Here is a 13,690-nt window from a genome sequence, read left to right on the forward strand (position 1 = left end):
ATTATATGTATTGACTTTTATTTTAACGTATGTGACAGGTGTTTAAGCTACTAGCGTGCTAGGGAAGCGAGGCAATAATAAGCTTCTAGGAGCCAGTGACCTTAGGACAGTGTCCATATACCTGCTCCAGGGCCATAATTATCTGTAGATCTTGTACTGGCACCTGTAGTCAGTAAGATCTATAGTTAGTCGTCTAGAAGTCTTAAAACAATATTTACATTCGGTCTGTAATAATTAAGAATTTGAGTTGTCGGAACAGTTCCCATATTGTTTAGTTGATTTCTATGATAACTTGTTATTATTTGGGACACGGTATGGGACGTGTTATATAACTGAATTGTATGATAGTTGTTGTGGAAACTTCTGAACAATCTGTTTCGCTCAGTGCCGCGCCCCGATGATTCCGCCATCGGTTGGGGTGTGACAGGTACGATCCGAAGAGTTACACGTTGGTACACGAATCGTATATGTTCACGAGTAGGTAGATTATTATTTATGAAATAATAATAGTTTAAACCTGAGGGACTTAATATTAATTAGATTATTATTAAGAGGATTATAATTGTATAATATTAAAGGGTCTTAATCTAAGATTGGGTTTTATAAAAGGATGTTTAAGGTGAAAACCCTAGATACACTTTTATAAAACACAAAACCCTAGCCACCCTCCTAAGCTTGGCCGCCACTCTTCTGCCGTCGACCAAGCATCGCCGCCGCCTCCTTCTTGGCCGGTTCTACTCTCGGGTATCTTGTGCTCGGTTGTGAACTTCCTACTAGCGAGGATTCGTTGTAACCCGCGTGTTACAATTCCGGTGTAGTCGTCAAAGGTTGATTACTAAAACCCTATATGGTTGTTTATTCCGTTTATTTGTTTATACGCGTATAACCTTGATCCTGATTCGGAATATTTATTAATGGGATTAATAAATCAAATTTATATAATCGGCTTTTGGTAAATTATATAAACCGCTTCCGCTAATATTTTGATACCAAGATTCCCATCACTTTGATAGGATATTGTAATTATGAGAAAGAGATGATACTTGTATATGAGTATATGCCAAATGGAACACTTGATGATCATCTCCATAAACTCCATTCCCCACTTACCTGGATTCAGCAACTCAACATATGCATAGGTGCTGGTCGTTGGTTACATTACCTTCACACAAGTACCGGAATTTAGTCCGGTGTTATACACCGCGATGTCAAGAGTTCTAACATTTTATTACATTGAAACTGGGCAGCTGAAATTTCAGACTTTGGGTTGTCAAAAATAAGCCCAATGAACCAATCATCTACTTATGTCAACACACTTGTTAAAGGCACTTTTGGATATTTGGATCCCAATTATTACGCAACTGGAAAGCTGACTAAGAAATCTGATGTGTATGCTTTTGGGGTGGTGTTATTGGAAGTGTTGTGTCGGAAGCGTGCAGTGGATAGAAGTCTTGATGAGGAGCAATGGGGTTTGGTAACATGGTTTCAAGATTCCATCAAAGAAGGGAATTTAAAGCATATAATTGATTTAGATATTAGAGGTGAAATATCCCCAAAATGTTTGAAGGAATTTATTAGAATTATACAGAGGTGTTTGCACCACGATTTAAAACAACGACCTACCATGGCTGAGGTTTTGTTTAGTCTCGAATCTGTACTAGCCTTACAAGAGAAATTTGAAAATTGGTTACAACTTGCACGCAGAACAATAATTGGTCGAATTGTTGATATGCTTCCCTTCACCTCCAAAGGAGAAAACTCTGGTACACATTTCTTTCTAGCTACTCTTGAAATAGAAATTGAAGACATGCTTTTTATATTTATGTGCATCTCTTTTTGCATATCGGTGTAAACATAGAAAGTTATCTCGTACATAAAAAAACGATTATGGATCATTACTATCTTTAAACTCTAAAGGTCATTTTGTGGTTTATTTCAACTGATACATAGTATATTGCAGTATAAAAGATATTGGGTATATGGATCCTTTAAATTGGTTCATAACTTTAGATTGCATAATGTAGTATTAGGGTCCTCACGTTAATTGATGTATAGTCATGCATATTGCGAAAGTTATACGTACATTTGTTTAATCTATCTCCATCTATTTTATCCAAGGTGTTTCAAAGTTATCAAGCGGAAGCAGGGGCAACAATATGTTACCAAGCCCAAGTCTAAAAGTATTTAAGTTTTCTGATTTAGAAAAAGCTACAAGTAACTTTAGTCTAGATTTTCTATTGGGAGAGGGATTATACGGAAAGGTGTTCTTAGGTTGGGTTGAGCAGGACACGCTAGCCCCTTCAACACAAGGTGTTGGAACAGCTGTTGCTATCAAAAGAGTCAACCAAGAAAGCTTACAAGGACTTGCGGAATGGCTAGTAAGTATCCAAACGTACATCCATTATTATAAATAGTCCAGCTCTAGTTATGTACCTCATGCACCTAAATGCCAAATAAACCTAGGCTGAACGACAGAATTATACTACGAAATCAATGTGTGTTTTCTCCCACATATATGCTCGAACTCTAAAACAATTATTTTGTGGGAATTTTTAGTTTAAGCCCAATGTAATTCAGTGTTGAAGTGATCCATAACCAATAATATCAAAAATAACTTCATGCTCCAATTTTTTCGGTTAAAGCTAAAATCTTCTATCGAAAAGTATTCACAAAACTTTATTGAATTATCTTATGATGGAACTATTTAGATGAGCGAGAGAAACACGTGTAAAAATGTTATGATCAGGGACGGATCTACCTTGTTAGGAGGGGTAACCCCGTTGCACCTTAACGTTTCGGCAGTAGTGTAAATTTTGGGAAAAAATTGACGTTTTTTCGATTTCGTTACCTCTTTTCTTTGAAATGTTGTCCTATAACGATTTTCTAGATCCGCCACTGGTTATGATGCAGTTGGTATTCTTTTTCCGGATTTTATGTTGTGGATGCATCTTAGGATGCCTAAATTTAACTTAAAAATATGTGAGTTCAGACAGAGGTGAACTTCTTAGGACATATGGCTCATCCTAATATCATGAGACTCTTGGGATACTGTAGAGATGAACCTGAGCAGTTGCTTGTTTACGAATACGCATCAAACAAAGGTTTTGATGGCTTTTTATTCACAGGTACGCTATATTAGGATCATCATTCGTTGTTTTTTTCCTCAACGGTTAAATTATAGCAGAAAAAGTAGCTATGTAAAAATAATACTCTTAAACATCCACAGATATTGAGGAACCACTTTCATGGGGAACACGACTTTTGTTAGTGATAGGAATTGCTCGCGGACTAACATATTTGCATTCGAAAAAAATTATACACCGTGGTGTGAAAAGCTCTCATATATTTCTGGATAAAGTACGTAGATCTTAAGCTATACAAATTGATGGTAATTCAATATTTTGCTTTTATAACATGAAAAAGTTAACCACCTACTTTTACTTATTCTTATTCCAGGATTTTAATGCAAAACTAGGAGGGTTTGGGTTGGTGAAATATTGTCGCGAAAGAAGTCTTAATACAAGGGTCATGGGAACCATTGGTTATGCAGCCCCAGAGTATCTCTCGACTGGTGTGTTAATATCATGAAGTGAAGTAAACAATATGAATATACATTTTAGATATCATAATTTTGTGATATCAACACCTTCTATGTTACAGGTCATTTGAGTACGAAGTGTGACATATATAGTTTTGGAGTGGTGTTATTGGAAAGTATGTCAGGCCGAAGGGCATTGGATCGCAATCTGGCTTATGGGAAGCAGAACTTGGTGGATTGGGCAAGTAAGGTCAATTTAAATAGAAGAAATGTAAGGAAATAATAGATCCAGGAATTCAACATAACTACCCCCTACAAGGTGCTTTGGAATGTGTTTCCTTGGCACTAAGATGTGTTGCAAAAAGTCCACAGGATAGGCCTTCAAGTGAAGAAGTTTTACAGAGTTTGGAACAAATATATGCTCTTTCCAAATAAGGGAAGGAATAATCGTGTTGCGTGGCCTTTAGACAACAATTATTCTTGTTTGTAATCTATAACGTGTTCTTTCTAGATATCATGCCACCTTAATTAGGTGCAACATATGACATTTTATAAGTTTGAGATTATATATGAAGTTTCTCCTAATAATAGTTATGGGTTTGTAATAATGTACATATCTGATTTTCGATATTTAAGAGTTTATATCAGAATTCTTGTAAAGCAAACTAGAATAGTTAAATCAAAATAAATGGAATTATTAGCTAGGTAAGTAAATAAAAATTCTATGAGGAAATAACTCTGTAGAAATAAAATAATTTTGAAAGAACTAAAAGAAAACTAAAATTACTTATATGTATAAACTTGCCATTAATATTTGTGGAAGTGGGGTTATATTGGCATTCATGACTCACCTATGTCATCTCCACCCTCGCAGCCCCATAAACCCCTACCAAGCCATTATTGTTGATGATTCAGACGAGTTGTGATGAGAACCGTTTTCAGTGACCTCCCGAATGGTGGTCCATTCCACATGCTATGGTAATTCCAAAATCCCAATCTTGGGTTGCTTATTGTATGAAGACATTTGTTAAAATATATATATATATATATATATATATACTAGCCATTTACCCGCGCGATGCGGCGGGAGTGGCGATTTACAGTAGGATACTCGTTTACAGTTAGTTTATCAGCTGTCTCATTTGTATAGTATTTAAGTTAGTTTTCTTATTGATGTTATGTTGGCACTCGTTTTTTTATTAGTTTATTAATTCTTTGTTGATATACTTTTATTAATTCTTTTAGCTGTTAGTTTATCACAAGACCCTCTATAAAGGTGTCTTTATAGATATTTGATGGCAGTGTAAGATGCACCTTTCACCAGTTTAAGAAATCCGTGTGACCAGACCATTTATGCGCTCTGCCTTCTTTCACCAATTTGTACCTTTTAAAAAGGAATCAAAGTGTTTTTTTTTAAACCTGAAGCACACATTCAAATTTAGATTTTTCTATTTTTTGAACATTAAATTAATATGTTTCATATCAAATGACACACGGCCATAAACATAACAAAAATATGCTTTACTATTATAGGGTAACTGATATTAAGCTAACTTCATTCATCATCAAGAGTTTGCATACATAGTTAAATCAAATAGAAGCCTCAAGTTGGTTCTTGAACACAGTGACAACTAAAAGATACAATGGAAAGTCAATTATCAAATTCAAAGCATGCTGTTGACATTTTTATCAGGTATAGAATACATCATATAGTTTTTAAACACCTCGTAAATGCTGGACAAAACATTACACAACAATGAATTGAGTACCAGCTCGAAGAATCAAACAAAGTTGTGCAAACTTTACCAAATAGAATTTGACCTATACCTAAACTCCAAACTTTAGACCTAAATTGACCCTTTCAAGTCAAATATACTTCTTAAAGCATGCTCAGGTGAGGCTGTGAGTTGTGATTGTCAGAAACGTATAAGCAGCCAGCTACAGATGTACGCAGCCGAAGCTGCTCGAAAAAGAGGACTTGGACTACGAACCGAAGCGTTAGTCTCTAGTTTTGTGCCGCGTGGGTGCTGGCTTCTAGTGACCCTTTCTGGCAGTCCAAGAGCCTGATGATTAGTTCTCGTTCTAAATCAGTTAGCCATGGATGTGCCTGCAAAGCACAAAAGGAATGCATCATTCGGTTGACTTTCGAGGTCAAACAAAGCAAAATTCCACTATAAAAGTATGGAAATCTCTATATCCTTTTGAGGAAAAGTTGATAAATCTCTATCATTTTAGCAAATACTATGTATACGAACATTTTGGTTTTATATTTTTAGTAAAAGCCACCTTTTTTATACCTCACAAGACTAAGTGGTTGGACCATAAAAAGTCAAACCGGAAAAGAATATCTAGTTTGTCAAGATTCACACGATTTCCCTTGTTTTTTTATTAGCTTTATCATCATCATCCATCTTCAATAATACAAATATATTACGAATCAACAATATAGATTTACCTGAGGTGAGAACCGCTTACACACTCTCCACTATATATTGATAAGAATCACGGACCAAATAACAACTTTTAACTAGGTAATAACCACAAACCCCCACTTCAGATTGAGCACCAGATCCGCCACCTAATTGTTCAAAAACCGCCACCTAATTGTTCAAAAACAACAGTATTTTTTTAATGACATTAGTAGTGTCTACATTTTAAACGATGAATTAAGGTTTCACAGAAATTAATGAAACATAAGTGTTTTTTTAATAAAGATGCCCGCAATGTTTCTAGTGAATAACAAAATAAACATAAATCATTTATTAGCAGTCTATAGGTGGCACAGAGGCCCTGGTTGGGTTTGTTAAATTTTAACAGGTCCGAAAAATCTAATTACACAAACAGGTTAGGGTTGATGCTAAAACAGGTTCTTGTTGTAAATGGGTCAGCACCTCTAGCCTCTTATAATCTCAGCATAGTGTATTCCAACTTTGAAAAAGTGTCTGTGACAAGCACCATTCATATTAATGATTCAAGAACAGATTTTGTGCTTGACAAACAACACTCCTAAGATAACTGGTGGACAGACCCATCGCATTGTGGTGACGCGTTCGGTCGGCAATGGTTCAGTTTGCTACGGTCCAATCATATTTCGAAAAAAACATATAACTACTCAATAAAACTCGATTCAAAATCTTAGAACCTGCAAAAGGTTTATTTATTTATTTTAAAGATAGAAGAAGAGACAAAACTTACCCGGTATGGAAGTGGTGGCTGCAGCGATGTTGAAAGCTAGGAAGGCTGGTTGAACGTTGGTTCGGTTTGGAAGTTCTCCAGCCAATTCAACTCCTCCTAGCGGAAGTTAACAAATGCAAACCATCAATCAACAACATGCAATATTTTTAATAAACAAATATCGTTATGGATGTAATAATGATATTGTACCCAAGTGCAAACTACCAAGACCATCCGTGTACTTTTGGCAAAAGTTGGGGACTAAATGTGTTACAAGGTGCAAACTACCAAGACCATCCGTGTACTTTTGGAAAGCTAGGGACAAAATCCAAAATTTTGGAAAACCACACGGACTGTCCGTGTATTTAACTCCTTTTAAAACAACAAAAATAAGCCAAAGAACATATTTTAATGACCAAAATGGAACAAATAGCCATACTTTATTATACCGAATCGGAACAAAAGCCACATGCCAGGACTAAAACGAAATAATAGTATAAGTGTGACCATTTGGTGCAATTTGCACTTTATAATAATTTCAAAATTGTGAATACGAGTATGAATGATGAAGAAAAACTATTCTGATTTCTAATGAAGCAAACCTTTGGCAGAGTCTTCAGCAATCTCCAATCACTTGAGCCATTTAATCCCGCGTTCCCTCGCTAAAGGTCCTAAATTTAAACAAAAAGATTTATTATCACAAGAACAAACATTAAAGCTGAATCGAGCCAAGAACATAAAGAGTTTAACAAAACAAACCATAAAGATGTTCTTTAAGTGTTCCATTATAAACAAGTATATCTGTCCCTTCTTGGCAAAACCAGAGAAACTGTACCAAGTTTCTATGATGGATTCGTGAAATAAGCGTCACCTTTACTCAGAAAGAAAAAAAAAGCATATAGAAAAAAAATATCAGATGAGCATAATTCATACCCGATGTAAACACGCATAACCTCAGGAGTGTTTAGGACTTTACCGAGTGACCACATAAGGGCTCCATACAGCCTCATCAGCTACAATACAGAAAACCACTTGTAAACAACAGAGAAAACATACCCACATAAGGGCTCCATACTGTTTTCTCAATCATGCTTCAGCTATTCACCCATCAAATGAAGCGATAACCTTCATTTTATCACTCCATTCACATTATCAGTTCACAAAACATTATAAAAACCCAGAACCAACACAGATCTGAAAATTTTACGCAGATCTAACATAAATATATCCAAAAACAGTAGCAAAACTGTTTAAAACAACTTATAACACATGAAATTTAACAGCGTATAAACATAAACTACACAAATATCAAAACAAAAAGGTAGATCAGTAAGGATGGTATCTTCTACACCCTCAGCCTCACCTTCACGGCTTCACTTTTCGGCTTTACCTTTTATAACTCGAAAAGCTTTCTGTAACATAACTTGCAACATGTAATGTAGTTGTTATGTTAATCACCCAAAATAGGACACAAAAGGAGAATGCTTACCTGTCCTGCAGGTTTTATTGGAAACTTTCCATTAGGACGGAAGATGTACGCTCCAGAGGCCTTCAAAAAACAAGAACGACTTCAGAAGATGAACAAACTTTATTTATAAACAAATTTCAATCTACCTGATTTGGCTCAGATTTTTTGGTTCCATGGAAGTGTCGAACCGAACTGTGTAAGCCAGATCTTGAATCGCATGTAGAAACCCTAGATCTCGTTTGAGAGAGAAAGCTATGATAGCCAGATCTTGAATCACATGTAGAAACCCTAGATCTCATTTGAAAGAGAAAGCAGGGGTTTCTGAATCGCCGAGAGAGAGAGGGAGGCGAATAGGAATGTCATGAGACATCTGAAACCCTAATGAGAGTGATACAGTGTTTCTTTTAATGAGTAGTACATTATGCATCTGATGTTGTACCCCGTGTGTTTTTTTTAGTGAAGGGCATAATTGGAATTGTAAATTATATTGAGCTTTAGAGGGTTGTACAACATGCTTTAGGGGTGTTTTAAGAGAATTTATATGACCTTAAGAAGTCCTTTGGATATACTTATTAATATAGTATAGATATATATATATATATATATATATATATATATATATATATATATATATATATATATATATGTATCTACTTATAATAAAAGAAACCAATTTTTGGAGACGTGTCATTCATTGAAAGTATCCTCAAATATATATTTATCTTATATCAACTAAATAAATAAATAATAAATTAATATTAAATCTTATCATACATTAATAAAATATTATCCTCAAATCTAAATTGTTAATATATTTTTAAAACAAATACCACTTTTTCCTACTTATCTTATATTAAACATATAAATAAAAAATTAATATTAAATGTTATCCTAATTTATTAAAAATATAACTTTTTTATTATATGGTATACAAAATTATATTTATTCTCGTGTAAAACGCGGGGTTTTTAAAAATTTAACTTTTTATTATTATTTACTATACAAAGTTACATTTATATAACCCGTGTAATACACGAAGTTTTTAAAAATATAACTTTTTATCATTTGCTATGTAAAATTAGATTTATTCAACACGTGTAATACACGGGGTTTTTAAGTATATATTTTTTTTTATTTGGTAGATTTTTCAACCCGACTATACATGGGTTTTTAAAGATATAACATTTTTAGTATTTAATATACAAAATTACATTTATTTAATCTGTGTAATACACATGGTTTTTTAAAGATATAACTCTTTTTAGATCTATTCAACACGTGTAATATACAGGGTTTTTAAGGATGTAATTTTTTTATCATTTGGTAGATTTATTCAACCCAATTATACACGGGTTTTTTTAAAGATACAACGTTTTTTAGTATTTAGTTTACAAAATTACATTTATTTAATCTGTGTAATACACATGGTTTTTAAAGATATAATTTTTTTTATTATTTGATATATAAAATTATATTTATTTAACCCGTACAATATACTAGTTTCATAAAGATATAAATTTTTATTATTTAATATATAAAATTACATTTATTCAACCCGTGTAATACACGGGGCTCTAACCTAGTATATATATATATATATATATATATAGGGAGCCGCTAAAATGAAAACCACCCCCAGTTGTAAGAACCATGAGAACCAGTCTCCACCAATCAGATCTTGCCAACAATAAGGGTATATCAGTCATTTACCCCAAATGTCATATCCTCTCTCATCTCTCCTCTCTCTTTCTTATCAATTTATAATAGTTGCAGATTCCATTTTTATAATATGAACTCTCTCTCTCTCTTGAAAAATCCACCCCTCAAACCCATCTCTCATTCATCCATTTCTTTCCCCCCTGTTTAAATGAAGATGACGATGTCGACGATTTTGAAACCCCCTGTGTGAGTGAGTGGTGTTTGGCAGTCAAAAGACAGTGGTCGCTGCATGCCGCCTCTCCCCACCACCGAGTTGTGTCGGCGACCCCTCCTTCCCCGTCTCCGGTTCCATCCTTCACCGTCTCCGACTCCGGTGTATGCCGCCGCCGTCTCCGGTTCCATCCTTCACCGTCTCCGACTACTCTCCCCTCTGACCGAACATTATAACCACCGTCTCCGGTTCCCTCCTTCACCGTCTCTCTCTTTTAATTTAGTTTTTTTTTGGGATTTTATGATGAAGGATTGAAGGATGTTGTAGTGATTTTATTGGTGGTTAAGGAGATGCTGATGGTTGAGGTGTACACGGACATGGTGCCGGTGGTGCCAAGACGTGGTGGATGGTGGGTGACCGGGACGTGGTGGATGGTGGTGTCAAGATTTGTTGGTTTGATCTGTCTGATTTGTGGGTTCTTGAATCTGATGGTGGTATGTTGGGGGTTTGATCTTGATTTGTGTGTTCTTGAATCTGATGATGGTATTTTGGTTCAAGTTTGTTTTCGACTGTTGATTTGTTAGGTTTGTTCATGTTTGATTTATGATCCACGATTTTTTATTTTTCTAGTGATTTTTGTTTGATCAGTGACATATGTTTCTTGATTTTTTCTGGTGATTTTTATCAGCGGATTGTGACTTTGATATGTTGGTATTGATCTGTTGGTTTAGATCTGTTGGTATTGATCTGTTGGTTTAGATCTTTTGGTATTGATCTGTTGGTGATTGGTGTTCTTTGAATCTGTGAGTTTTGATACGATCGATTTTTGGGTGGCGATGATGCAAAAAAAAAAACGTAGATTTTGATGATGATGGCGCGGCAAGTACGGCGGAGGGTAGGTTTTTTAACCTGCAACCCCACTTTTGCAGCCTTTTGATTATCGGATAATCTGAGCCAAACCCCGTTTTTTTTCGATATAAACTTTTGTTTTGATGTTGTTAGTTTTTTATTATTTCCCCCTAGTCGATGATGATAACAATATATCTGAGACATTTCCTGAGTTTGCGATTTCTGTGTGCGTTCGTTTTTGCGTAAAAAAGTTTTTGTAAAAAAAAAAAGTTAAACCGTAAACTTTTTAACGTAAACCGTAAACTTTTTAACGTAAAAAAGTTTTTCGTAAAACGTAAAAAGTTTTTCGTAAAACGTAAAAACGTAAACCGTAAAAAACGTAAAACGTTTTTCGTAAAAACGTAAAATGTAAAACGTAAGAACGTAAAAAACCGACGTGTAAAACGTAAAATAACATTAACGTAAAAATTGGCGCGTAAAATGTAAAAAAAAACGTTAACGTAAAAAACTGGGGCGTAAGACGTAAAAAACCGACGCGTAAAACGTAAAAAACCGACGCGTAAAACGTAAAAAACCGGGGCGTAAAACGTAAAAAACCGACGTATAAAACGTAAAATAACGTTAACGTAAAAATTGGTGCGTAATATGTAAAAAAACGTTAACGAAAAAAACCGGGCGTAAAAAAAACGGATCTTCAAAACGTTTTTTTTAAACAAATCTTTAAAAAAAATATACTAAAAATTTGATTTCAAAAAATTTGTTTAACAAAAAAAATCAGTTTATAAAATAAAAAACAATTAAGTAAAAAATGTAATTAATGAATATGACAAAAAAAGTAATTTAAAATTAATATATACAAAAAGATAAAAAAAGACAATTTTACTTATATACCCTTTAAGAATAAAATATTAAAAACATAATAAGACAAAAAATACTTAATATTATTTTTTAATACTTTCAATCTCATCCATCCATCTACTTGATCTAATGGCCAGAAAGTGGTTCCCGCGGTTCTTACAACTGGAGGTGGTTTTCATTTTAGCGGTCCCCTATATATATATATATATATATATGTGTGTGTATATATATATATATATATATATGTGTGTGTGTGATATGTCTCTAGGTAGAGGATCCTGTAAAAGTGCTCAAAGTGCTCAAAGTGTGAGAAGTGTATTATAACACTATATATAATACTATATAACACCCTATAAACACAGTATAACAATATGTAACACCATATAATACCATATAATACTTTGTAACACTATATATCATTATATAACAAATATAACACTATAGGTTTTCTGATGGCATGCCTATGATAGATGTATAGTGTTATATTTGTTCTATAATGATATATAGTGTTACATAGTGTTATATGGTATTATATGGTGTTACATATTGTTATACGGTGTTTATAGGGTGTTATATAGTATTATATATAGTGTTATAATAGCAACAACGACATGAGTTGCTCCAATGACTACATTAAGTCCATGTGAAATTACAAAATTACCCTTAATGATATAATACAAAAAAAAAGTAGAAATTATACTTCATCTTCAACCTCTATCCACCACCATCGCTCTCCACCCACCACCGACAGCCTCCTCAAACTCTGGGCGGAAGTTGAATTGCTTTCTAAGTTGCGTCACTGTAATCTTGTGTCTTTGATTGGTTATTGTAATTATGAAAAAGAGATGATACTTGTGTACGAATATGTGCCCAATGGAACACTTGATGATCATCTCCATAAGTTCAATACCCCACTTTCTTGGCTTCAACGACTCAACATATGCATAGGTGCTTGTCGTGGGTTACACTACCTGCATACTGGTACAGGAGTTCAGTCTGGTGTTATACATCGTGATGTTAAGAGTTCTAATATTTTGTTACATGAAAGTTGGACATGCAAAATTTCAGATTTTGGGTTGTCAAAAGCATGCCCAACAGATCAACCATCTACCCATGTCAGTACGCGTATCAAAGGCACGTTTGGGTACTTAGATCCAAATTATTACGCAACTGGAAGGCTGACAAGGAAATCTGATGTGTACGCTTTTGGGGTGGTGTTGTTGGAGGTATTGTGTAGGAAGCATGCAGTGGATGGAAGTCTTGATGAGGAGCAATGGAGTTTAGCAACATGGGCTCAAGATTCCATCAAAGAAGGGAAATTAAAGGATATAATTGATTCAGATATAAAGGGTGAAATATCCCCAAAATGTTTGAAGGAATTTGTTATAGTTGTGGAGAGATGTTTGAATAACAATCCAAAACAACGCCCTACCATGGCTGAGGTTGTAGTCAGTCTTGAGTCTTTACAAACCCTACAAGACAAATTTAATAACTTAATGGCACAGGAAGGGCGAACAATATTTGGTAGAGTGATTGATATGCTTCCCTTTCCCTTCAATGATGAAAACTCTGGTATTTACATCTCCTTTTTGAGTGTGTATAAATATTACTTATATTTATATGTAGAGTAAAATGCACGGATAGTCCCTGTGGTTTGGTAAAATTTCACCTTTAGTCCCCAACTTTTGGAAATTACACCCGTGCTCCCTGTGGTTTGACAGTTTGTTACTCGGATAGTCCCTGGAGTGGATGGGGGTTAGTTTTCTCCGTTAAGTCCATGTGAAATTACAAAATTACCCTTAATGATATAATACAAAAAAAAGTAGAAATTATACTTCATCTTCAACCTCTATCCACCACCATCGCTCTCCACCCACCACCGACAGCCTCCTCAAACCTGAACCATCACCGCCACCACCATCACCCTCCACCC

At 34.6% G+C, this 13,690-nt stretch overlaps 2 protein-coding genes across 12 annotated transcripts; one reads left to right on the plus strand and one right to left on the minus strand.

The window, feature by feature from the left end:
- The first annotated feature begins 1,285 nt into the window (after positions 1-1,285).
- LOC110932838 (receptor-like cytoplasmic kinase 176) lies at positions 1,286-13,168 on the plus strand. Its single transcript, XM_035989187.1, has 4 exons — positions 1,286-1,763; positions 2,119-2,376; positions 12,523-13,107; positions 13,155-13,168. The coding sequence occupies exons 1-4, from the start codon at positions 1,286-1,288 to the stop codon at positions 13,166-13,168; spliced, it is 1,335 nt and encodes a 444-aa protein (XP_035845080.1).
- Positions 5,176-8,572, minus strand: LOC110935656 (probable alpha-mannosidase At5g13980). 11 transcript variants are annotated; one of them, XR_002589289.2, is made up of 9 exons: positions 8,327-8,572; positions 8,202-8,261; positions 8,076-8,124; positions 7,689-7,725; positions 7,472-7,583; positions 7,315-7,383; positions 6,734-6,829; positions 5,994-6,138; positions 5,176-5,645 (listed from the first exon to the last, which is right to left on the minus strand). XR_002589289.2 is itself a non-coding variant. In XM_022178033.2 (7 exons), the coding sequence occupies exons 1-5, from the start codon at positions 8,477-8,479 to the stop codon at positions 7,343-7,345; spliced, it is 417 nt and encodes a 138-aa protein (XP_022033725.1). In that variant the 5' UTR covers positions 8,480-8,572; the 3' UTR covers positions 6,409-6,480; positions 6,734-6,829; positions 7,315-7,342. The 11 variants fall into 11 exon arrangements, 1 of the variants encoding a protein (XP_022033725.1); XR_002589290.2 differs by having other exon boundaries at positions 7,472-7,554; positions 7,646-7,725; XR_002589294.2 differs by having other exon boundaries at positions 7,689-7,837.
- Positions 13,169-13,690: the final 522 nt, after the last annotated feature.

Source organism: Helianthus annuus, chromosome 4, assembly GCF_002127325.2.
Source record: "Helianthus annuus cultivar XRQ/B chromosome 4, HanXRQr2.0-SUNRISE, whole genome shotgun sequence".
In the NCBI taxonomy this organism is placed as follows: domain Eukaryota; kingdom Viridiplantae; phylum Streptophyta; class Magnoliopsida; order Asterales; family Asteraceae; genus Helianthus; species Helianthus annuus.

Excerpts from the sequence above, each read along its gene's own strand:
- LOC110932838 (XM_035989187.1), top strand. The coding sequence starts at position 1,286 with ATGAACCAATCATCTACTTATGTCAACACACTTGTTAAAGGCACTTTT. Across the intron at positions 1,764-2,118 it reads CTCCAAAGGAGAAAACTCTG|GTGTTTCAAAGTTATCAAGC; the intron begins GTACACATTTCT and ends ATTTTATCCAAG. Across the intron at positions 2,377-12,522 it reads ACAAGGACTTGCGGAATGGC|GGGCGGAAGTTGAATTGCTT; the intron begins TAGTAAGTATCC and ends TCCTCAAACTCT.
- LOC110935656 (XM_022178033.2), bottom strand. The coding sequence starts at position 8,479 with ATGAGATCTAGGGTTTCTACATGTGATTCAAGATCTGGCTATCATAGC. Across the intron at positions 8,262-8,326 it reads AAAAATCTGAGCCAAATCAG|GCCTCTGGAGCGTACATCTT; the intron begins GTAGATTGAAAT and ends TGTTTTTTGAAG. Across the intron at positions 7,384-7,471 it reads ACTTAAAGAACATCTTTATG|GACCTTTAGCGAGGGAACGC; the intron begins GTTTGTTTTGTT and ends GTTTAAATTTAG.